The sequence below is a fragment of the Pelobates fuscus genome, chromosome 1 (genome assembly GCF_036172605.1).
Source record: "Pelobates fuscus isolate aPelFus1 chromosome 1, aPelFus1.pri, whole genome shotgun sequence".
NCBI lineage: Eukaryota > Metazoa > Chordata > Amphibia > Anura > Pelobatidae > Pelobates > Pelobates fuscus.
Window position 1 is genome coordinate 168,818,595 of NC_086317.1, and position 24,236 is coordinate 168,842,830.

General features: G+C 43.9%; 1 protein-coding gene across 1 annotated transcript in view; it reads right to left on the minus strand.

The window, feature by feature from the left end:
* Positions 1–24,236, minus strand: part of CNTN2 (contactin 2) — a 91,973-nt gene that overhangs the window by 7,457 nt on the left and 60,280 nt on the right. Inside the window, exons 18-20 of the mRNA XM_063452168.1 lie at positions 13,995–14,229; positions 9,424–9,533; positions 5,058–5,244 (exon numbers count right to left, since the gene is read on the minus strand). Coding sequence (XP_063308238.1) covers positions 5,058–5,244; positions 9,424–9,533; positions 13,995–14,229 — 532 coding nt within the window. The remainder of the gene's footprint in view (positions 1–5,057; positions 5,245–9,423; positions 9,534–13,994; positions 14,230–24,236) is intronic.

Sequence of the window (24,236 nt, forward strand, 5' to 3'; positions counted from 1 at the left end):
TTTAATTGGAAAGGATTTCCCTGTTACAAAACTGCTATATGATGTAACTTTGTCCGTGTTAACTTGTGAACACGCTTTACAGCTTTTGCACCCCTTAAAACCTTTTAGCTCTTTTTTATTTCTACTTGTGGATCCATTCTTTAGGGCATAACTGGGTGCTAGTATATTCTTGAGGTTTTGTTGTTTCCTATAAATGATTCTTGGTCTATTAGATAGGTGTTCCCCCAAAATGGGATCCTCTAACAATATAGGCCAAAATTTATACAAACTCCTCTGTATTTTTGAATGGTCTACACTGTATTGTGTGAAAAAAGCCTGTTTGAAATTCTCCCCTGTTTTTTTCTTCTTATTACTAGGGCCATCCGCTAGAAGCTCATTCCTATTTCTCTTGGACATCATATGGATGTCTCTATTAATCTGTTTTTGATTGTAACCTTTTTTAACCAGCTTACCGGCTATATGTTGGGCCTGTGCTTGAAAATCCTCCGTGTGTGAGCAGTTTCTCCTTACTCTAGTTAGTTGTCCTTTGGCAATGCCCTTAAGCCAAGGCTGGTGGTGGCAACTATGTTTATGAACGTAGCTATTCCCGTCAGTTGGCTTAAAAAAACATTTGGATTTTATCTTATTATTATCACAGAATAAGGTGAGATCTAAGAAATGTATTTCTCTGCGGTTCCACACTGGGGAAAATTTTAAATTGTATTCATTCTGATTTAGATGGTTAACAAAAGTCATAAATTCAGAGTCCGACCCTTTCCAAATGACGATCACGTCATCGATATATCGCCGCCATAGGACCAGGTTCACCACCCAGTCATGCCCCAGACGTACGCAGAGGTATTCCCATCTGCGCATGTATATGTTGGCATAACTGGGGGCGAACCTGGTACCCATGGCGGTTCCTACCAGCTGAAGATAAAATGATTGATCAAAAAGGAAAAAATTATGTTCCAATATAAACTGGATGCCCCACAAAATAAAAGATCTAAGGCCGAGGGAAATATCTTCATCCTGATGCAAATAAAAGGCCACTGCTTCAAGCCCAAGATGGTGACTGATGACTGTATACAATGAGGTTATATCTAGTGTAGCCCAACTGTAATCTTCCTGCCATTCCAAACTTTCAATTTCCTGTAAAAAGGATTTCGTATCCTTAGTGTATGACCATGCCCTTTGTGCATATTTTTGTAGATAGAAGTCTAAAAAGGCTGACAAGTTGGCCATGATTGATTCGATCCCGCTTATAATCGGACGCCCTGGGGGACTTGTAAGGTTTTTATGAATCTTGGGGATAAAATAAAAAATAGGGATGACTGGATAGGGGTTCCAAAGATAATCAAAATTTCTTTTTGTAATGATATTTTCATTTCTGGCCTCTTCTAAAAGGGTTTTTAGTTCCATATTAAACACCTGAGAGGGGTCATTTTTAAGTTTTTTATACGTATTCCCATCCGCCAAGATGTTGGAAGCCTCTTGGCGATAATACTGCTCTGACATAATGACTATTGCCCCCCCTTTATCCGCTTCCTTTATGACAATGTCCTCTCTAGAGGTTAGATCTTTTAGTGCTGCTTGCTCCCCCTTAGTTAGATTATGTACTTGGTTCCCTCCTCTTTTTCTCTTGCCTACCCATTTTTCAAAATCCTTTTCGACTAGGTCTTCAAAGGTTTCCAAATGTGACCCTTTACTGTGTGCAGGGAAGAATTTGGACTTGGGCTTAAATTTTCTCTGTATGTCATTAGAGACTCATCATCATCTTTTTTCTCAATTGGATTCGGGAATTTTAAAAAATGTCTTTAAATCAAATGCACAGTAAAATATAATATAATATAATTCAAATACCCAGTAAAATATAACACTATTTTAGGAGTAAATGTATATTTTCTATGTCACCTTTTTTGGAATGAACATTGAGTGTTCAACCATTGAGTGTTCATTGTATGTCACTTTTTTCAAAATGAATTCACGATTGAGAATGTGAATTCATTTTATAATGTCACTTTAATGGATAACGATAACAATATTGTCACTAATATACGAATTCACTAAAATATTGTTTGAATTCACCATCAGTATGTTTAGTAATCAAGTAAAATTATAATTAAAATTAAAATTAGCATTATTGTTATTGTATGAATTCACTATCAGTATTACTAGCGATTAAGTAAAGTTACAATGGATGTAATGAATCATTGACTTGGATGGGAAGTTTTTCATTCATTTTAACTTGGTCAATGTTATTATTACATTTAGAGGACGTATTATTTAGTTTGAGATATTTTTCTAATGTGATCAAAGAATATATTCTAATAGTTTTTTATTCCTAGTGCCTGAGTTACACATTAGATGCTTCTTTAAGCTGTTATAAACGCTGTGGAACGCACAGCCATTTTGCTTCCCGAGCTTGGAACGCACAAAGATCACGTGATCGGCAATTATACACGTGACGCATGACGTATGACGTGGCGCATGACGAATGCGGAAGTGGCTGGAGCTTCGAACGGACCCGGCTTTTTCATTGCGGCTAAACAGCAACACCTGAGAGGAAGATTCTGACGAATTGGAACCAGGCATCTGGAAGACACCCACTATTCCACCAATGACTTGGAGGGCTTAGCCCTATATAATAGCTTTTTATTGTTAGCGTTTTTAGGATGCTGTTTTATGTACCTGTTAAATTTGTTTTGCTGAAAGAGGTCCCTGAGGAAGTCCTTGCTGTATAAGGACGAAACGCGTAGGACCAGCATCTCTTATTTGTTTTTACTATATTTTATTCAATTTAACCTTTTTCAAGTGAATACATTGCCTTTAAAGTATTCCTTTGGCTGCTGTCTGTGAGACTTCGTACTGACCTGGATACCCTATCGGCTATCACTTGAGGAGGGAATTTTTAAAAGGAACATACCCCCCATTTCCATCAGGGGAGGCACCTATAATACGCTGTATTATCTTGGAATATGTGAGTGCATTCTGATCACTGTCAACTTTCACTATATTTTATTAGCAATATTTGCACTATGTTTTGTCCTCTATTATAGGTACACTAGCAATATCCCAAAATATCCCATCAACTATATATTCCTGCAATTTCGGTTATCAGCTGGGAGATAACCCTGGGAGGCCGTGTACCTATCAGTTAAGTTAAAGTTTTTGTGTTTTATCACTTTTCCACGGGTGACCGTGTTGTTTGTTATTTACTTATGGACCATACATTAAACCATGCTGTTTTCCACAGGCAAAATCATAAATTTTCACTAGGGATAACCAATTATTTTAACTCATTTTGGTTTTCGTATCTTTCTTTTTTTACATTTTTTTTTTTTTTATTCTTTATTTTTGTTGTGCACGGAATAACATAGGTATGCTTGCAATGTCACGACATCAGTTACAGGCAATTTGAAGACAAGTACAGGTTTTGGATATGCATGACATTCAGAGAAAGGCACAATTTTTTTAATTTGTAACATGTGTAATACAGGCTAACTTTGTATGTCTCTTATGTCGGTTCACTTTATGGTCATCAAGGTAGAGACAGTAAATATACAGTGAGTACATACTAGTGATTAGTGGCTGTTAAACATCAGTAGTGAGAAGCATGTTGGGTTAGGTTTACTTATAGGCTTAGGTTTCACTTTTAGATGTTTAGATGGGTGGGCAACATGCATAGACATTTGACTGCAGGCTCAATAGCTGCAGCACTCTTAGAGAATATGTGATCTTAAAATAGCATGTAAAGCATCTGGTCTGTCTATCTGGCTTTGTGCAGGCTATGTGAAGTGTGTATGGCAAGATTTAGACTGCAGGCTTGCTGTGGTGCAAGTGAGTAAGCTGCTACATAACGATTTACCACTTTGTCTCCCCCTGCGGCTACCCACACCGGAGCTAAAATTATCATCAGTCGCTTTAATATTGTCGTCGCTGTTATCACCCAAGCCAATCTGGGCCGTCCGTACTGTCCAATCGGGGAGCCGCCATCATGGTGGTCCTGAGACCGCTCTCGGAGGGGGAATCCCACTGCTGACTGACACCTGCTCGTTCTGTGTAACGGGAGTGAGTGTCCTCCAGAGCGTTCATCCGAACACGCTGGTGTCTCCGGTGCTGCAGCTGCTTGTGGTATGCTTGGTCCTCCGAGGGCCGAAGTGGGAGGCTGTGTCGCCAGATCGTGAGTCGTTAACCTCTATCTCTTAGGTTCAGAGCTGCATCGGTAGTCACCGCCCCGAGTAACCTGTTCAGCAGGGTCAGACCGCACAGCTCCTTGGCCCTTGGCCACATGACATCAGCATCGGGTATAGACCCCATCTCTTAAACACCGCCAAAATTGTTATTCCAATACATTGGAAATCGGAAAATATATCTTCCCTCAAGGAATGAATTTATAAAGTAGAAGGTCTAGGACTTAGTGAGGAAAGTACGTTACTCTTTGGTTCGATGCTACCAAACTTTCCTTGAGATTTGGGTTTCCTGGTTGCAATTTCTGAGAAAAACACCTGAGGTAGTCTTGTTGGGGGAGATTGAAGCAAGCACAAGAGGCACGGTAAAACTGACCACGCCGGTAAAATTATATAAAATGGTCCGATTGGTTGAATGCTGAAACTGTTACAATTTATGCATGTAAAACGATTTGTTTATTGATCTACATGTAATGTGCTCTATTTGTTTTTTTAAATGCAACATGTAATTTTTCTTTTACTGACATCTAGTTATAATATTTTTGGCAGCTAATTATTCTATGGCTTATCGGAACAAATGTATCTAAAAGTAACTTGCACAGTTTATCGTATATTCTGCCGGATCAAATGGGCAAAACAATCTGTGGTCCTTTCAGGCCGACTCCGCTACTACAACCTTTGTATAACATATTTAGATATTTTGTATGTTTTATGTGAACACTAAAAGACAATATAAAAAAAAATAAAAAATAATAATAATAATAATTACATAGTTGTTAAAAAAATTAATCTTTAAAACCTTTCACTGTGATTTGGTGTCCACGGACTGACTATAGTGCAGGTTTTACACATAGAGCCAGGTTAGGATGCATGTTGCTTTATACTCACGTGCTTTGGTGGTAGTAATGTTAGCTGTAGGACTGGAGGGCCCAGTACCAGCACGGTTGTAAGCACGAACAGTAAAGTGATAGGTAGTGTCTGGTCTCAGGCCACTGACACGTGCCTCAGTGTCCAGGCCAGCAGATCTCACCCTGTCTGCAGCGGCCTCCTTATCTCCAGCCTTCCAGTAACGAATCTGTTGGGATGCACACAAAAAAATATTAAAATTGTTATAGTGTAAGCAGGTAAAACTGCAACATACAGGGTAAGGGGTGACCCAATTCTAGCACAATCAAATACTTAAACAGTAAATATATTGATTCTCCCCTACAACAATTGATTCTCCCCTACAACTGGGTAAAAATTATCCAGACCACTGACTTCTGGCAACATACAAGTTGAGTTAAAGGACATGTTACATTAATAACAAGTTAACAAAAGATCCAATAATTGCATGGTCCTATGCAGAGCTCTGGAGACATTTTTACACTTGAGAAAAATGTAAACAATGTTGGCAGATATCTGATATTTACAATTACAAGTTTTAAGTGTCTAGTTATGACAACAGTGGACCATGGCATTCTTTTGCAAAAACTTAAAACTCAGGTATTGATGATTATCCGCTAACCTAGTTTTGATCATATGTATCAGACCGATCGCAATATGTGACCATTTCTGATAGTGCCTACTTCCCTCTCCCGGTGATGTGTGGTGTTCCCCAAGGCCCCATACTCAGTCCCCTGCTATTTACATTATTTATAAATAATCTACCTAATGTCTGCAAAGCCTCAACTGTACACATGTATACAGATGACACTGTAATCTACGCTAGTAAACCTAACCTACCGCAGCTTGAGGCTGTGCTCCAAGACCAGTTTGCAGAGGGAGAAAAGTGGATAGCAGATAACTCTTCCTAAACACTGACAAAACTGTCACAATGATCTTTGGAACTGTACCTAAATTACATAAACTACAAAAGCAACAACTATGTATCAGAACAAATTCAAATATCTAAGTACCGTATTTATTGGCGTATAACACGCCCAAGCGTATAACACGCACCTCATTTTAAGAAGGAAATTCCCCCCCCTCCCATAGTATTCTCCCCCCCCTCCCATAGTGTTCCCCCACCCTCATCCCATAGTGTTCCCCCCCTTTCCATAGTATTCTCCCCCCCCATAGTATTCCCCCCCTCATCCCATAGTGTTCTCCTCCCCTCCCATAGTGTCCCCCCCCTCCCCTTGTCCCACAGTGCACTTTCCCTCCCCTTGTCCCATAATTACATACCTGTCTTGAAGCGTGGGCCAGCTTCACAGCGCGCACCGCGGTACAGGAACTTAAATTTCAAGTTCCGGTTACCGGCGGCACTGAAAGGAAGTGTGCACACTGAGTGCGCACTTCCTTTCAGTCCCGCCGGAAACCGGAACCTGAAATTGAAGTTCCAGTACCGCGGTGTGCGCTGAACACCGGCCCACGCTTCAAGACAGGTAAGTAAACCTTCACATTCGCTCCATAAGACGCACAGACATTTCCCCTCACTTTTGCGTCATATGGAGCGAAAAATATGTATATCGGCGTATAACACGCACATATCATTTGCCCCCTATTTTCAGGGAGAAAAAGTGCGTGTTATACGCCAATAAATACGGTATGTTGCTAGACCCCAATCTCTATTTTGGTCTCACACTGAAAAAATCTCTTAAAAACTTTATCCAAAACTAGGGCCCCCTGTACAGAAACAAATCCTGCCTAAGCCTTACAGTAAGGAAAACAATGCAACAAATGCACAACCCACCTTCATAAATTTAATACATTGTATAATTTGTACTAAAATGTAATTACGTACTTGCCCACCATTGTGACATGTTAAAAGAGCTAAACTGGCTATCGCTGGAATCCTGGCACACTCTTCATCATTCCAGCCTTGTGCATAAGAGATACTTCTGCAGGGTTAAGGGCCCTGGGACACTACATCCAGATCACTTTAATCAGCTGAAGTGGTCTGGGTGCCTATAGAATAGTATATATAGGGGTGTATATAAAAATACCCCTCTCTGTCTCATTAGTGATATCTTTGCCAGAAGCTCAAGGAAGCAGGCTGAAGGGTCAGTGTTAGGACCCGCTTAGGGGGGTCTGCCTTGATGTTGGCAGGCGGGCATTCCCTCCAATGGCCATTGGAGCAACTAAATGACCTCCATTTGTCTAAATATACATAGGGATTAAGGAGAGAGCGCAGGTAACTTTTTCTTTTCCTGGGTGCCTATAGTGTCCCTTTAAGTGAAAGCAGACACACAGTGAGAAAGAAAAGAAACAGCCTGGGGAGACATTTAGGGAAAGGATAGAGAGACTTTTGAGATATTTAGGAAACAGAGACTGGGTACATTTAGGAGAGAGACATAGTAAGCACACATTTACAGAAAAAAGACACATTCTCACTAAGACACACACACTCACTGATATACACAGTGTCACTTACACACTCTCACTAACACACACTATCACGGACATACACACAGTGTCACTTACACAGTCTCACTAACACACACAACACTGTCCCTTACACACTCTCACTAACATACACACAGTGTCACTTTAATACTCTCACTAACACACAGTGTCACTTGCACACTCTCACTAACACACACACAGTGTCCCTTAACCCTCTCACTAGCACACACGTGTCACTTACACACTCTCACTAACACACATACAGTGTCACTTACACACTCTCACTAACACACATACAGTGTCACTTGCACACTCTCACTAACACACATACAGTGTCACTTACACACTCTCACTAACACACATACAGTGTCACTTACACACTCTCACTAACACACATACAGTGTCACTTGCACACTCTCACTAACACACATACAGTGTCACTTACACACTCTCACTAACACACACAGTGTCACTTACGCACTCACTAACACACGCACACATTGTCACTTGCACACACAGTGTCCCTTACACCCTCTCACTAGCACACACAGTGTCACACACTCTCACTAACCCACATTGTCACTTGCACACACACACACACACACACACACACACACAGTGTCACTTGCACACTATCACTAACACAGTGTCACCTGCACACTTTCACTAACACACACATAGTGTCACTAACACACTCTCACTAGCACACACACACACAGTGTCCCTTATACCCTGTCACTAACACACACAGTGTCACTTAGACACTCTCACTAGCACACAGTGTCACTTACACACTCTCACTAACACACACACACAGTGTCACTTACACACTCCCACTAACACACACAGTATCACTTGCACACTCTCACTAACACACATACAGTGTCACTTACACACTCTAACATACACACAGTGTCATTTGCACACGCTCTCTAACACACATACAGTATCACTTGCACACTCACTAACAAACAGTGTCACTTACACACTCTCACTAACACACAGTGTCACTTTACACACTCTCACTAATACAGTGTCACTTGCACACTCTCACTAACACACACACTGTTACTCAAACACAAACTCATACAACTTTATATAAAGTCACACTTTATTTACACAAAGAAATACAGCAATTTAACACACACACACACACACACACATTTACAACCATTCATACTATAAACAATCCCCCTTAGCCTACCTGGGTGCTGTGAAGAGGAGTGGGGTCCAGCCTGCAGCAAGTTGTTCTTCTTGCTGCTGGGGGAGCAGGAGAGCAGTGCACTGTGAGCACAGGCTGCTTCCTGTTCCCCTCAGAGTTCCAGTGTTCACAGGCCAGGGGCAGCTGTTCCCCTGCCTGCAAGAAGCACAGTGCTCCACTCCCCGAACGGGCAAACGGCGGAGAGGAGCCCAGCAGGTGAGTGGCTGCGCTGGGGGTGGTTAAGGAGCCACTCGCCCAGTACACCAGATGTAGACAGCAGCAGGGCAGCCCATCTGGAAACCTCCCGGTGGGTGCCTTATAATAGCGCCGGCCCTGGTGGTGCTGGTTATTTAAATGAGGAATTTGTTTCTTGGCAGGATTGCTTAAAAATACAGTGACCCTTATCCATACAGTGGCAGTTCCTCAAACCAGCAGTTACTTAGCAGACTGATTTCATGTTTGCTGTCCTGAAATGTTGAGAACTAGCCCTTTCATTTTATCATCTCTCTTTTGGGGTTCCCGTGTCATCTCTGCCCAATGATTTCATTGCACTCTGGTTCACAAACTCAGTCTTACCAAACTGACCAAAAGGAATCTACCCATACTCAGGAAATAACTCTCACCTGCCTCAATATCTGGAAGTTAATTCACACGCAGTAAAGGTAAAAAGATGACATAAAGATAAAATGTTCACTGGACACAAATTATGATTAAAAAATCTCTTACTTCATATCCCAACAGAACTCCGTTAACAGTCTGCACAGAGCTCCATGCCACCACTACTTCTGAAGATGATAGAACCGTCGCTTTAACCTCAGAAGGAGAGACAATAGGCTCTAAATATGGAATAAAACAAAAGACCAGAATTAATGGAAAGCTACAGAACAGGTGAGCACACAATGCCAAATTATCTATCTATCCATCTGTGGTGGAACCCACAGCCAAATTCGTATTTGGTCGTATGTTTTATCTTTCTCTGTTCGGGAGTTATGGTTTACGAACACTCTACATTCAGCTCCTGAACGAACACCCTGGTACCCCATTAGAACATTCCCACCTAGTAATTTAAGTGTGAAAACGCAAGATAAGTAATTAATGAATGCTTCCCATGGGTGGCCGCCATTTCGTATAACCAAATGCACGTGGTCGACAAAAGAGTGGCTCTCATTTTGTTTCCCTACGTGGGTAGCAGCACTTAGTCATCGAGTGTCTGGAACTCTTTTCGGCTAGGCACTCACACGAACCCCGGAAGGTTATACCGCAGCCCGTTCTATTTCCCGACCAACTATACGAACGACGTTCGGGAGATGGGAACTACCGACTGGGGGGAGCATTTGTACACCAAAAACAGGAGAATCCCTTGCATGGTTTTCACACAGGAACAACCGAACAGAGACCGTCTGGGACACCTATTTCACTGGAACTGTTTTGGGCTATGCCCTCGTGTCTGGCCGGTCAAAACTTTACCCTGGTGGCAATCTAATTTTACCAAACCGATCTGAGTGATATTTGATATGTTATACACTCAGATCAGGGCTATCTGGAAACATATCTTTTGTGGGGTTCCTAGTTATGATGGGGGTACTTTTGGGATACTGTATATTTTGTATAGTTTTTTTTGTACCTGATAGATAATTGAATTATAGACTTTTCGCACGCAATTATCTCTCAGGCACAAAGGACCCTGGGAAGGCAAACCCTGTATTGTTGTGTGGGAGACCCCATGTAGGGGTATGTGCATAAAAGCCGTTTGTGGCCTGAAATAAATCAGTTGACTCCCAGAACTATGCTTCGTCTGGTTACTGGGGGAATGGATGTCTGCATGTTTTAATAGTTCCAGTCTGGCTGAGAGAAGGAATTAGAGGGGGTAACCAGCCGAGTTACCCTGGTCCGCTACACTATCTATCTATGTTTCAGTCATATCTTCAAAAGATACATGTGTGCAAAAAACATGAGTCCATTATTTAGATTAATTCACTGAAATTGGGGGAAAAAAACTTTGTTGGGAATTCATTTGTTTTTACTCTCTGTAAGAAGCTGTGAAACAAGAGTTTTCTCTCTTGCACATATACAAGCAATACATGTGTACTACAAGATAGGGCTATATTGTAAAAGCAATGTGGCATGTTCAAAAACCTCATGTTTGTGCATCTACTCCAGAGAATGTCCTATCCAGCGTGTATGATTAGGATTATTCTTTCTAAATTAGCCTCGGCGCTGGATTCAGATAAAAAGTGGCTGATGGTGTTTTAACCCCTTTAGCCACATGGGATGGAGGGAGCGGGAGGGAGGGGGGCACTGTAGGATCCTGCAGTGCCAGGAAAACGGGTTTGTTTTCCTGGCACTGGAGAGTCCCTTTAAGCTCTGAATAGACCCCAGATATTTATAAATGCGATTCAGTGTTAATTCAGGAAATCACAATCAAGGTGCTCAACCACTTTGGATCAAATCTGTGTTTGTTTAATTATTAGCAGAGAAATTGCATTTTGTTATTAACAAGCCATTATTGTACCTGAATTGGACCACACAACTGAAAGTTCGTTTTAATAACACAACAACATTTGTGCAGTATAATAAATGTGTACACACACTCTCTTTACACAAAAAGAGAGAATATGTGATCATTTAGCCAAACACGTCACGTATATAAATTGGCCATAGGAACCTGTGTGCCCACCTACTCATACTGCATCCAATTCACAAGGTGATGGTGGTTAAAATGAATTAATGTGGGTTCACCTATGTGTTATGCCTGGACTCTCATTCTTCCAATGCTGCATACAAAGTTAATTTCCTCATTAGCGGACTGGTACCAGAATTGGATGGGCTAAAAGGCTAAGACAAAGTTAATTTCCTCATTAGCAGACTGGTACCAGAGTTGGATGGGCTAATACAACATTTATTTTCTCATTAGCGGACTGGAAATCAGAACTGGATGGACTAATAGGCTAAGACAAAGTTAATTTCCTCATTAGCGGACTGGTGCCAGAGCTGGATGGACTAATAGGCTAATACAAAGTTAATTTCCTCATTAGTGGACTGGAACCAGAGTTGGATGGGCTAATAGGCTAATACAAAGTTAATTTACTCATTAGAGGACTGGTACTAGAGTTTGATGGGCTAATACAACGTTTATTTTCTCGCTAGCGTACTGGTACCAGAGCTGGATGGGCTAATAATCTAATACAAAGTTAATTTACTGGGGGCGGGGCCTGACTGCGGACGGCCCCTCTCCCACTACAGACAAACGCGGCAAGGCAAAGCTGGAAACCCCGCTCCCCCCCCTATGGACCGGCGGGGGTTATCCCGGTCCCCACCGAAGCGACACACATGGCCACACGGATAGCATCTGCCCACACGGGCCTGGGCTCCGGGCCTAGCACTACTGCAGAAGCCCCTTGCCTTACAGAACCTATAGCCGTACAAGCCTCAAGTCTGGATCTAATCTTTCAACAATTTCTGGAAAAGCTGGACAGACTCTTTGCAACACCTTGCGTGCAATACGGAGGTACAGCATGTGGACCGGGGAAACAGAGGCAGATCGGGCCTACTAAGGGCACTACATACCCTTTAACGCTAAAGTTGAGCACTGACTGCCCACCCAGGCCAGGGGTCACCAGGAGGATAACTCCACAGCATCAGCCACATCGCCGGAAGCCTAACCGCCGCTGGCGGCGACGCAACACCAGGGCTCTCCGAAGCGCCCTCACAGGGAAGAACTGGGCCTCTTGTAGCACCCGAGTTCGTGGAGCCAGGATGCGGACCCCACACGGAGCCTGGGGCCACGGGGAGACCCGTCCGCCCTCACACCCCTTCCACACTCGACGACCACAGCCCCTCACCAGCAGCAGACATGGACTAAGCATCTCCCCAAGATCTGTCGGGAAGGACGTCTCACAGAGGCATCAATCCGACCACGAAGTTTGGCCCGTCCATCCAGCACTCAGAGCCGGCATAGGCTAAGGAAAACAGACTGCATGCACGTTAACCCTGCAGACCTCACTGCGGAGGCAATACCGGACTCCATCGTGCAAACTATCATTTGATAAACTGTGAGCAGTATAATGCCTAAGCAATATGTATTTGCCTCTTCTTGTATAACGCTATTAGACTCTCACTGTCCATACCGCTGATATGTCTTAAGCTCCCGTCTACAAGCAAGTGTTAACTAGACTATCAGCTAAGACAAGTTATGTACGTAGCCTATGTCCTAACCGTTAGACACTAGGCCTGACTTTAGCAATGTTTGAAGCACTACCTGTGTTAACTAGATTCGTATGCCTGTATTATGTTCAGCATTTAGCCTGCTCCATTTGTTGCGTGACGCTAGCGACCAAAACAGCTTGAGTAATCTTTCGCTATTAGTGCAGCCTGTCTGTTTAGGCATCTCCTTCTACGATTAACTAAGCGACGACACACTCTGTACACTTCTTGTAAACACAGAACACACACTCACATCTTGACTAGCTAGGGTGACAAGTTACACCTGTATATTAACGAATAGATATAACCTGAGCTACTCACCTGACACAAAAAATAAAAAAGAGGTATTATTGTCCAGGAAATGTAACTTTTCAAAATTAACGTTGTACTATCCCTATGCTGTGTATTACTCGTACATTTCCCCTTTTACTTTCTGTACCCCATCCTGCATACCTCAATAAAAGAAAGATTGACAAAAAGTTAATTTACTCATTAGAGGACTGGTACCAGAGTTGGATGGGCTAATACAACGTTTATTTTCTCATTAGCAGACTGGTGCCAGAGTTGGATGGGCTAATAGGCTAATACAAAGTTAATTTCCTCATTAGTGGACTGGTCCCAGACTACAGGCACAAGGAAATTGTATTCACCATAACCACTACAATGAATGTAGTTATCATGCTGCTTAGAGTTACTTTTTTATTAAGTTATATTTATCAGTAATAAATATAACATTTTACAATGACAGATTGATTCCTATAGAAAGGCAAATTCTGAGAAGTTTTTTAGTTCAAATATATTTACATAAGTCTGAAAGTCTGTGTCGACCCACCAGAGAATTAAAACACATGACCCTGAAGTTTAATAAAGTACTGGGTATAGGCATTTAACCTACTCAGCTGTGTTGCTGCTTACCATAGAACCTAAAATATTTTTGGAGACATAATCATAGTATTTTTTTTTTTTTTAATTATAGTCAAAGTAACACTTAAAAAAAGACTAGATCTTAAGTACTCATCCCTATTTGAGAACAAAGCAGAAAATAGCAGAAAAGATGTAAAGTGCACTTCTATCCCTTTCAACACATTTCTTACCTTCCTCTGCTGAATATACAGTAGTTTCCAGGCTGTAAGGACCCTCTCCTTTTTGATTATACCCTTTAATCATGACATCAAAGGGCGTGTAGGCAGTGATGCTTTCATTTCTGTATACATAATGCTGAGATAGAACCCCAGGCACTCTAACCTTCTGCCAGGATTCTTCATCCTTTCTCTTGAAAGCAATGAGGTAGCCAAATCCATCTCCATTCTGGTACTGTCTGCCAATGGGCTGCAAGATAAATGTACAGCAAATAAAAAAAGGGAACAAACCAATGAGTATATGGCAAGGGTCAGCGCAACTATTAGGCAAACAAGGAACCAGCTGTTGGCGACAGCCCATGGGGGGCAGTATGGCTTGACTGACGGATCAAAAAATCTCCCCCAAATCCCTAGGACAACACACACAGACACAGTGCTTTTTGCAGAATCAAAGAACGGCCGTGCTTGGATTCAGAATGCCACGGCAGATGAGGGTGCAGTGTTATGGTCTGTCTGTTAGGTGCAGAGACACGTACACATTTATATAGAAATAAATAAATAAGAGTAGCTGACTAAAGTTTGTGGGCGATTCGGTTTAGGAGGGCTAAAATGGGAATTTAGGGATAAGATTGGTGGTTAGTGTTTTTGGATGTTTAGGGTTATGGGGATTTAAAGTTAGAATAGAGAGTAGGTATTTAGCGTTAGCCAGTGTTAAGAGTTAGGGGGACTTATTTTTAGAGTTAGCAGGATTTAAGACCACAGAATTGCAACATATGGGCAAAGAATTCAAAATCAGTTATTTAGGCAATTTTCATAATTCCTTGGTATGGTGAATATTGTTCATAAAATTGGGAAATGTGGAGATCGGAATCAGTGATTGCATATTTTAGGCCACAGCAGACAACCTGGTAAGAGTCTCCAGTCTCCCAAAAAAATGTTTAGATCTGCCTTTTTGGTCTACTTAGATATCAGATCAGTGAAAAAACCTCTAAAAGGAGGTAGAATGAGGGGAATCAATATCTGAGTTTGCCTAGAGCAGTAATAATCCTTGCAAACACACTCTGTGTGGTACCAACTACTATCAGGGTTATTTACTAAGGTGAGAATTCAAAGTGAATTTCACATTTTAGACCAAAATAGGTGAACTGGAGGCATAGTTGACTTGGAGGAGCCATCCAATCCAGGTATTTTGGTCCTAAATTTGAAATTCACCTTGAATGCCCTTTGAATTCCAGAGTTCTCACTTTAGTAAATCAACCTGTATACATTGGAACATGCAGGTTTAATGATTACTGCCTAACCGCTAAAGGATCTCAGATCTCTATAATTTATTATAGAACATGTGCCATGTAGAAACAAATTATTAATTTCAGGGCACTCTCCTTTCCTACCTCCTATGTCAGTGATGGCGAACCTATGGCACGCCGTGCCCTCTCTGTGGGCACGCGGCCATAGGTTGACAGGGGGTGGGGGCCACTGGCGCCAGTCGGCAGCAATGCAGAACAGGCACCTGCCTGCAAAAAACGGCAGGAGCCTATTCTGCTTTTGAATCGGGAAAGCAGCTCTCCTGTCCTCCTGCGAGCAGGCTGTGTGGAGCGTTGCCTTGCGTTACCATGGCAACGCTCCACAAAGCATTGCGTGGCAGGACAGGAGAGCTACTTTCCTAACACATACTTACCACCACCGGACCACCAGGGCTGGTTGTGTCCCCCCCTCCTTCACCAAAGGTAAAAAGGGAGGAGGGGGTTAAAGATTTTATGTACAGGTCAGGATTAAACACACACACACCACCCTTTCCCCCCCACACACACAGCACTCCATCCCCCACACACAGCACTCTTCCCCCACCACACACACAGCACCAAACCCAACACACAGCACCACTCAGACACACACACAGCACACACTCCGCACCCGTACACACAAACACATACTCTGCACCTCTCAATGCAGTATGTGTGTGTGTATTCAGCAGTCTGTATGTATTCAGCAGTCTGTGTGTATGTATTCAGCAGACTGTGTGTATGTATTCAGCAGTCTGTATGTGTTTGTGTGTATGTATTCAGCAATCTGTGTGTGTATTCAGTGGACTGTGTGCATGTATTCAGCAGACTGTGTGAATGTATTCTTCAGACAGTGTGTGTATGTATTCAGCAGTCTGTGTGTATGTTTGTGTGTGTATTCAGCAGACTGTGTGCATGTATTCAGCGGACTGTGTGTATGTATTCAGCAGTCTGTTTGTGTATTCAGCAGTATGTGTGTGTGTCGGTGTGTATGTATTCAGCAGTCGTATTGCATTTGATGGAGATACTTATAAATATAAGCTTATTTTATCTATAATTAATATCATTAATTATAATTTGTATAATTGAACTCTCTGTTGATGTGTTCTTCTATTAAAACAAAAGATGTTAATTAGTTTGGACAACTGTACGAGTTGTTTTTTCTAAACTTAAACCTCAGTATTCAGGTTTAATTGCCGTGTTGGCACTTTGAGGAAAAAAAAGTTGGCATGTATTGCGGTTTGGGCAGTCAAGCTCAAAAAGGTTCACCATCACTGTCCTATGTTTAACAATACTCTCTAGCGTATCTATAGACTCCGATAGAGGAGACAGCAAACAAGATACGAACAAAACAAACGAACAAAAAAAGAGTGGCTTAAACAAGATAAATGCTTATCAATGAATATACCATTGATGTGGAATTATTAAAAATCTTTATTGTACTTGTATTGAATTATTGTACTAACTCCATTTTAACTTTATACTGTGACTTCGTCCTCCATTTTGTCCTCCTAACCTGACTTCTTCAATCCTCCATTTTGTCCTCATGACTTAACTTGTTCATTTTAAAACTACATTACGTGACTGAACTTCTCAACCCAATTAATACAGTAGACAAAGACCGTGTTTCCTTCAAGGACAAGTACCAGGAGGTGCCGGCTACTCCTTAAGACTTGCTGGCTACTCCTTAAGAGCTTGTAAGATAGTACAGTTTGAAGGCCACAGAACACAGTAGTAATGAAATGTTCTATTCATAAGAGACCTTGCACCTGGACATAAAGCCTGATATCACTGACCGTGTAAAATGACGCTTAGGACCCCCTTGTCCCCCACCCGTGTCCAGAGTAATCCCACCTCTGATGGGTGGGCACGGGACTAACCTCTTAATTTTACTAACCAATAGGTAAGACACTAACTCCGTCACTTAACAATTAATCCAATTGATGATGTTTATTTGCTGATATTCTAATAATCAATGATGACGCAAAATGCCTCTTAAAAGGGCCTGCGCGCCCGCTTTTTCTGCACTTGCCAATAAACTTTCTCGAAGTTATTTTAACCTGAACCTTGCGTGTCAGACTTAATTACTTCAGCGTATATACGCAATTTAATTTTATTGATTTGGACAGGAACAGATAGACATTTGAACATTTTGGTTTACTTTCAAAAAGTACCATAACAACTTGGCGCCCAACGTGGGGCATCGGGCTATGTCTGGCCGGTGAGCCGTCCTAAGGAAGACAAGGGTGGACGGAGGAATCCAGGGGGAAGGAAGGGAGACTGATCACCTCCAGATACACGGTAGAGACTTCTGCAGAGCCACCGGTACGTTCCGGCCCCTTTGATTGACCCGTCCACGTGTCTGTGACTGCTTCCCGGGAGGACATCAAAGACAGGTAATATCTTGCCCGGTGCCTCGTTACTCACTTGTTTACCTGCATTTTAGTCTATCTGTTGCCTGGGTGTGTTTGAATTGTTTGCCTGTTTCCCCATTTTGAGATAAAGGGGGGGTGGACCTGCAGGGGATTTGCCTGGGGTTCTGTCTTGCTTGTTTTCCCCTTTTTGGGATAAAGGGGGGTGGACCTGAGGGAATTTGCCTGGGTCTTCGGTTTGTCTGCTTATCTGTTTGTATTTTGCCCCTTTTGGGATAAAAGGGGGGGTGGACCTGTGGATGTGTTCCTGGGGGTCTTCTGTTGCCTGTTTTACAGTCTAGCTAGCGTTTTGGTAACCCACAGCTCCGGCTGAGGGGAGTCCGGTTTTGGTAACCCACAGCTCCGGCTGAGGGGAGTCCGGTTTTGGTAACCCACAGCTCCGGCTGAGGGGAGTCCGGTTTTGGTAACCCACAGCTCCGGCTGAGGGGAGTCCGGTTTTGGTAACTCACAGCTCCGGCTGAGGGGAGTCCGGTTTTGGTAACCCACAGCTCCGGCTGAGGGGAGTCCGGTTTTTCTTTGGTAACCACAACCCTGAGCGCTGGGGCTTGTGAAATTCCAGTTTTCTGTTTTATTTGTGAGGGGGGCTCTGTTTCCTGGGGGGATTCAAGTAGGCATTGCTTGTTTTCCGCATCACGTGGTAGTGAGACTTATAAAGTGGGTTTTATAGGGGCACTACGGGAGTGAGGATAGACGTGGCCACATTCTTGTGGACTGCAGAGTAGAGAGAGGCTGACGGAACTCGGACCGGTGTCAGTTGGTTTCCGTGGCCGCTGGTAGTGAGACTTACGAAAGTCGTTCTCCGAGCGGAGACACTACGGGGTTGAGGGAGGTGACTTTGGAATAAGCACACGAGTAAAGGAAAGGGAGTATTGTTAATTTCAATTGAATTGTGATGCATGCACTGTATTTCAATTGTATTGTCGTCTTGTTTATCTAATTAGGAGTCTCATGAACTCCTGTGTCTGTCTCTAAGGATTTTCCTTGTCTTTCATCTTTCCTATACTTCCTATATTATTATACTATCCACTCCCATTCCTCTTAAAAGAGAAGTGATTGGTCACACACTTCTCACCTCGCTCCAATCCGTGTCTACCACCCCGGGTAGGCGGATTCAGTGACTAGTCTACGTTTTGGGAAGACGCACCTGAGAAAATCCCACGATTCTCGGGTGGCAGTCGAGCATTGTAGACGTTCTTGTCCAGTTTTCCTTCTCTCTCCCTATATCTAGGACGCTGGTATAGGGGTAAAGGGATTATGGGACAGGATTTAGGCAAGCCCAGTAAGGGCTGGTTAGCATGTGATTTAGTCGAAGACAGAGAGGGTGAGGAAATGGTTAAAGGTGTTGAAAAAATTGCGAAAGTATGTAGAATTGCTGTACCGACATGTGGAAGATTGCAACCAGAAAGTTGGCGTAGGTTACTGACAGAAAAGAAAGGCAAACTTACAGATAATGGTTTATTAAAGACTGCTGAAGCATGGTATAGAGTAGCGAAGGCTATTCAACTAGAAGGTTGGGTTGAGGAAGAGATAAATCACAAAGGTGTGAAATTGTTTGTGTATCATAATAATTGTGTTGCTGGAGTTTACCCTCAGCCAGCGCCCCAAAGTGGCGCCCAGGGGACGTCTATCCCCAAGGTTCAGTCAGCAGTAGGTGATAGCCAGCTGACTATGTTCCCCACTCCCAATCCTCCTAACACCCATCCCGTCACCTCCCCTGTCTGCCCAGTCCTGAATTCTGATGGATCTTTCTTTTCCCCCTCCCCGTCTCTAACATTCCCATCATCCTCATCCATCCCTACGTTACCTGCTGTACCTTCCCCTAACATTTCATCTGCCATTCCTTCCCTACACTCTCTCTCCGTTGATGATCCCCTCCCCTCTTCCTCCGCCCAACTAACCACCTCCTCCACCCTTGCCCCGGCTCCTCCCTCTACACCCACCCCTACCAATCCCTCTCCGTTCCCTCCCATCTCCACCCCAGCTCAATACCCCACCTCCTTCCCCTCCCCAGCCTGGCCCTACCCCTTCCCATATCCCATGGCCCTGCCCTATCCCGGATATCCACTACCCACTCCCCAAGCCACTCCCCAGGTTCCGGTCATGCCCAGTCCGGCACAGTCTGCCCCAGACGTGCCCTCTTCCAACATGGCCGCCGCTTCTTCCCTTAACCCTAATGTAGTACCTTCTCCGGCCACCAATATGGCGGCCCCCAGTTCGGCCCTGATGCCGGTAATCCCCGGTGACTACTTATCCCCAGGTTATGACTCGCTAGCCACCCCTGCATCTGGGGCTCGTTCCCAACCACCGATCCTTTCACCTCATTCGGGCCCTGCACCACGCAAAAGAGCCAATATCATAGAATTCGATGATGACGAGATGGACAGGGTGTCCCATGTCTCATCAGAGCTTGCCGCGGGAGCCCCAACTCATCGTTCTATCGATGACCCCTTTGGCCACAAGGGTCGGGGAGAACAGGCCCCTCCTAAATATGTTGCTTTCAATCCCACTCAAGCTAGTGCTCTAATGAAATCACTCCCTGACCCAGAAAAACAGCCTATGCCCTTCTACCGAGGGGTAGTTCAAATTCAAAAGACTTATTCCGCCGCATGGCGTGATCTACTGAGTATTTGTGCTATTAAAGCAGGGGATGCATATTGGCCGAGCATGGCCCGACACCTCAGTACTAATCTACTCAACAGTGATGTTGATTACCCCTCTGGAGTAACTTTTTGCACCCAACTAAGAGAATGGGCTAAGGACAAACTTGCGGATCAGGCTGCTGGCCTTACTGATGTTATTCAAGAAAAAGGAGAATCAGTGGAAAGGTTTCATGCAAGACTGTACCAAATGTTTACAGATTTGGGGTTTGATCTCACTGACAAGATTCATTCACAAATGTTGTCCGGTGCGTTCGTCCAAGGTGTTAAAGACCCAATACGCAAGGGAATCATTGCTGCACGCCCCGAATATAAGGTTGTTCCCCTAGATACTTTACTCCTAGTTGCTAGGGGCCTAGAGTCTGCCCAGACCCTTAGAAGGCCAAATTCTGCTCCCCTCATGGTGGCACGCACTACCCCTATTCCCAAGGGTACCAGACCAGAGGAAGGTGTTTGTTTTAATTGTAAGGTCAAAGGGCATTTTAAAAGTGACTGCCCGGAACCCAAGAGAGAGCCAAGAAAGCCACACAGGCCTGCCCCGGCCCCTAAGACTGAGAAGGAGGTTCCAATAATTGAGGAACCAGATGACTAGGAAATTGGCAAGCCTGTGTCATTAACCCCTGTTATGGCAGTGTCTACAGGGGATAAGGGGGGGCCACTTGCTACAGTAACTTTGCCCATTGAAGGCCACCCTACCACATTTCTTGTTGACACAGGTGCAGCCCGTAGTGTTCTACGAGAACGAGACTTGCCAGACCCATCTTTCCTGTCCAATATTGATGTCTCTTGTGTTGGAGTGGATGGCCAGCCGAGACATAGCCCTCTAACAACCCCGCTACGAGTTGGCTCTAGCCTGCTCGCTCGCTTTGTAGTATCCTCCACATGCCCCATTAACCTGTTAGGTGCTGATGTCCTCTCACGCCTGCAAGCATCCATCACTTTTACCCCGGATGGGCAGGTAGAAATGTTTACACCCCTGTCTGTATCAGACACTTCAGCCCTATGCTCTTTGCCTCTGATGCTGCATTTAGAAAAGCCCCGTGAGGAGACAGCAGAATTAAGGTCCAATTTCCCAGAGGAATTAAAAACACAGGTGCCCGCAAAGTTATGGTCCTCAGGCCCAGAGGACATAGGTCACCTAAATGTTCCCCCTGTGGTGGTAAAGCTTATTCCAGGAGCTAAGTTACCAAGAAAACCACAATATCCATTAAAACCAGCACAGTCAGCTGCAATTTCTGTCCACATTAAGGCACTCTTGGAGAAGGGTGCCCTTGTCAAATGTAAATCTGAATGCAACACCCCGTTATTTCCTGTGAAGAAGAAAACTCCGAAGGGTGAGCCAGAGAAGTACAGGATGGTTCAGGATCTCCGTGCTGTTAATGAAGCTACAGTCCTGGACACCCCTCTTGTACCAAATCCTCATACTCTGCTTTCTGGAGTCCCACCATCTGCAAAATTCTTCACAGTTATTGACCTAGCAAATGCTTTTTTCAGTGTCCCACTGGACCCATCCTGCCAATACCTGTTTGCTTTCACCCATGAGATGCAGCAGTATACCTGGACTGTCATGCCCCAAGGGGCACAAAATTCACCAAGTCAATTTGCAAAGGCCATGGCCACCATCCTTGACCCATGGCAAGCCGAGCACCCAGAAGTTGTTCTGCTTCAGTATGTGGATGATTTGCTGCTCTGTGGAGATGACATACCCACTACCGAAGAGTGCTCAATTAGTCTGCTTTGTTATTTGGCAGAACAAGGATGCAAAGCTTCGCTCATCAAGCTACAGTTCTGCCAACCTTCAGTAGTTTTCCTTGGACACTGCCTATCTCAAGGTACCAGACATCTTACTCGGGACCGGGTAAGAGCTGTGCTAGATATTCCGCCCCCAAGGACTTCTAAGTCTCTTCATGCCTTCCTAGGCCTCATTTCCTACTGCAGAGCATGGATCCCAGAAGCCTCTCTGCTCATGCAACCTCTCTATGACGCACTTAAGTCTGACCCTTTCTGTTTAACTAATGAGGCTATGGACAATTTTAATGCTCTCAAACGAGCCATTGCTTCTGCTCCTGCCTTGGGCCTACCTGACTACTCCAAAACTTTCAAATTGTTTGTCTCTGAAAGACAAGGCCACGCAACGGGAGTGCTCACCCAAACTAATGACTTAAGAGGCCGCCAGAGGCCTATTGGATATTTCTCATGTCAACTGGACATTGTGGCCAGAGGGACTCCTTCCTGTCTCAGGGCTGTTTTTGCTGCGAGAGAACTCATAGAGAGGACCTCAGACCTGGTCCTTGGCCACCCTCTAGTTGTTTTGGCCCCCCATGACATCTCTGCCATCATCAACCAAGTCCAGCTCAAGCACGTGTCTCCAGCCAGACACCTGCGCTTACAGTGTCATCTTCTTTTGCCTGACAACATTTCCATCCAAAGATGTCAGGTGCTTAATCCGTCCACTCTTCTTCCACTCCCTGAGGGGGGTATCTACTATGGATTTATCACAGATGAAACCTACATTCACCTGCTCTGTGGATGTATCAAGAAAGTCATGCATCCACATTTGACATTTTATGAAGGTGAAAAACCTCTCTGTGAAGGCCCAGATCACGCCTTCTGCACCACGTGGTACAAACCAAACATTACCCCTGAACCTTGCTATGAAGATGAGCTTTACCACCGGACCGATGTAAAGCTTACTGCACAAGACTTCTATTGTGACTCTGACGGCAATAGTATGGTCTTGATCCAGCTACCTCAACAACTTAACTACCTTTACCGTCATTGGGATACTGCTATCCCACATATTCCTGTTACCAAGTTGAAGACAAGGTCATGGAATGATCTTGGGCCCATGGCAAAACTATGGGCCACCATGAATGAAGAACAGCTACAGGAAAATGGTATTGTCAAATACCCAACAACTGACCTTCTAGAAGCATGGCCACGCCATTTCCTGGAAAAGGAATTTCAAGATCTGGTCATAAAGAATGATTATGACCCAGAAACACCTCATGACTGTTTTGAACAGATGAAAATGGAAACAGTGCACTTACCAACTGTGCATGAGAACCCATTACCAGATCCGGATTTTACCCTGTTTGTGGACGGATCGAGATATGCCGATGAAGGAGGAACATATCATACAGGATATGCCGTAACCACAACAGATGAAGTTATTAAATCATCATCCTTACCGCCAGCAATGTCTGCACAAGAAGCTGAATTACAGGCTCTGACTTCAGCATGCAAAATTTCCGAAGGAAAACGTGCCAACATCTATACAGATTCAAGATATGCTCTAGGCGTGGCACATGACTTCGGCCTAATTTGGAAGACTAGAGGATTTCTTACCACCGCCGGTACACCAGTCAAACACAGCACTGCAATCAAGGAGCTAATGGATGCCCTCCTACTCCCCAAAGAAGTGGCCGTTTTGAAAGTAAAGGCCCATGGGAAATTGGATACAGATGAAGCAAAGGGCAACCATTTGGCTGATCAGGCTGCTAAGTTAGCGGCCAGGGATTTGCAGGAAGTGGATGAAGAAGTGTCCGGACAAGAAGAAGAAGTCCCTATTTTTGCTCTGCAAACTCTTCCTACTGATTTGCGAATTTTACAAGAACAGCAAGCTGCAGTCACTCCTGAAGAAATCCAGAAATGGAAAAAGAAAGGAGCTGTCCAAAAGGACGGAATATATTACAACAACTTCAAATTTTGTCTTCCCAGAAATTTATACCCAGCAGTGGTCCAATGGGCACATGGGCCTGCACACCTGTCAAAAGAATTGATGGCCGCCCTCATACAGAAGTATTATGAAGCACCTGGAATCACAACATTGATCAATAGTTTTTGCAAGGCCTGTGTCATTTGTGCAAAATGCAATCCAGGAAG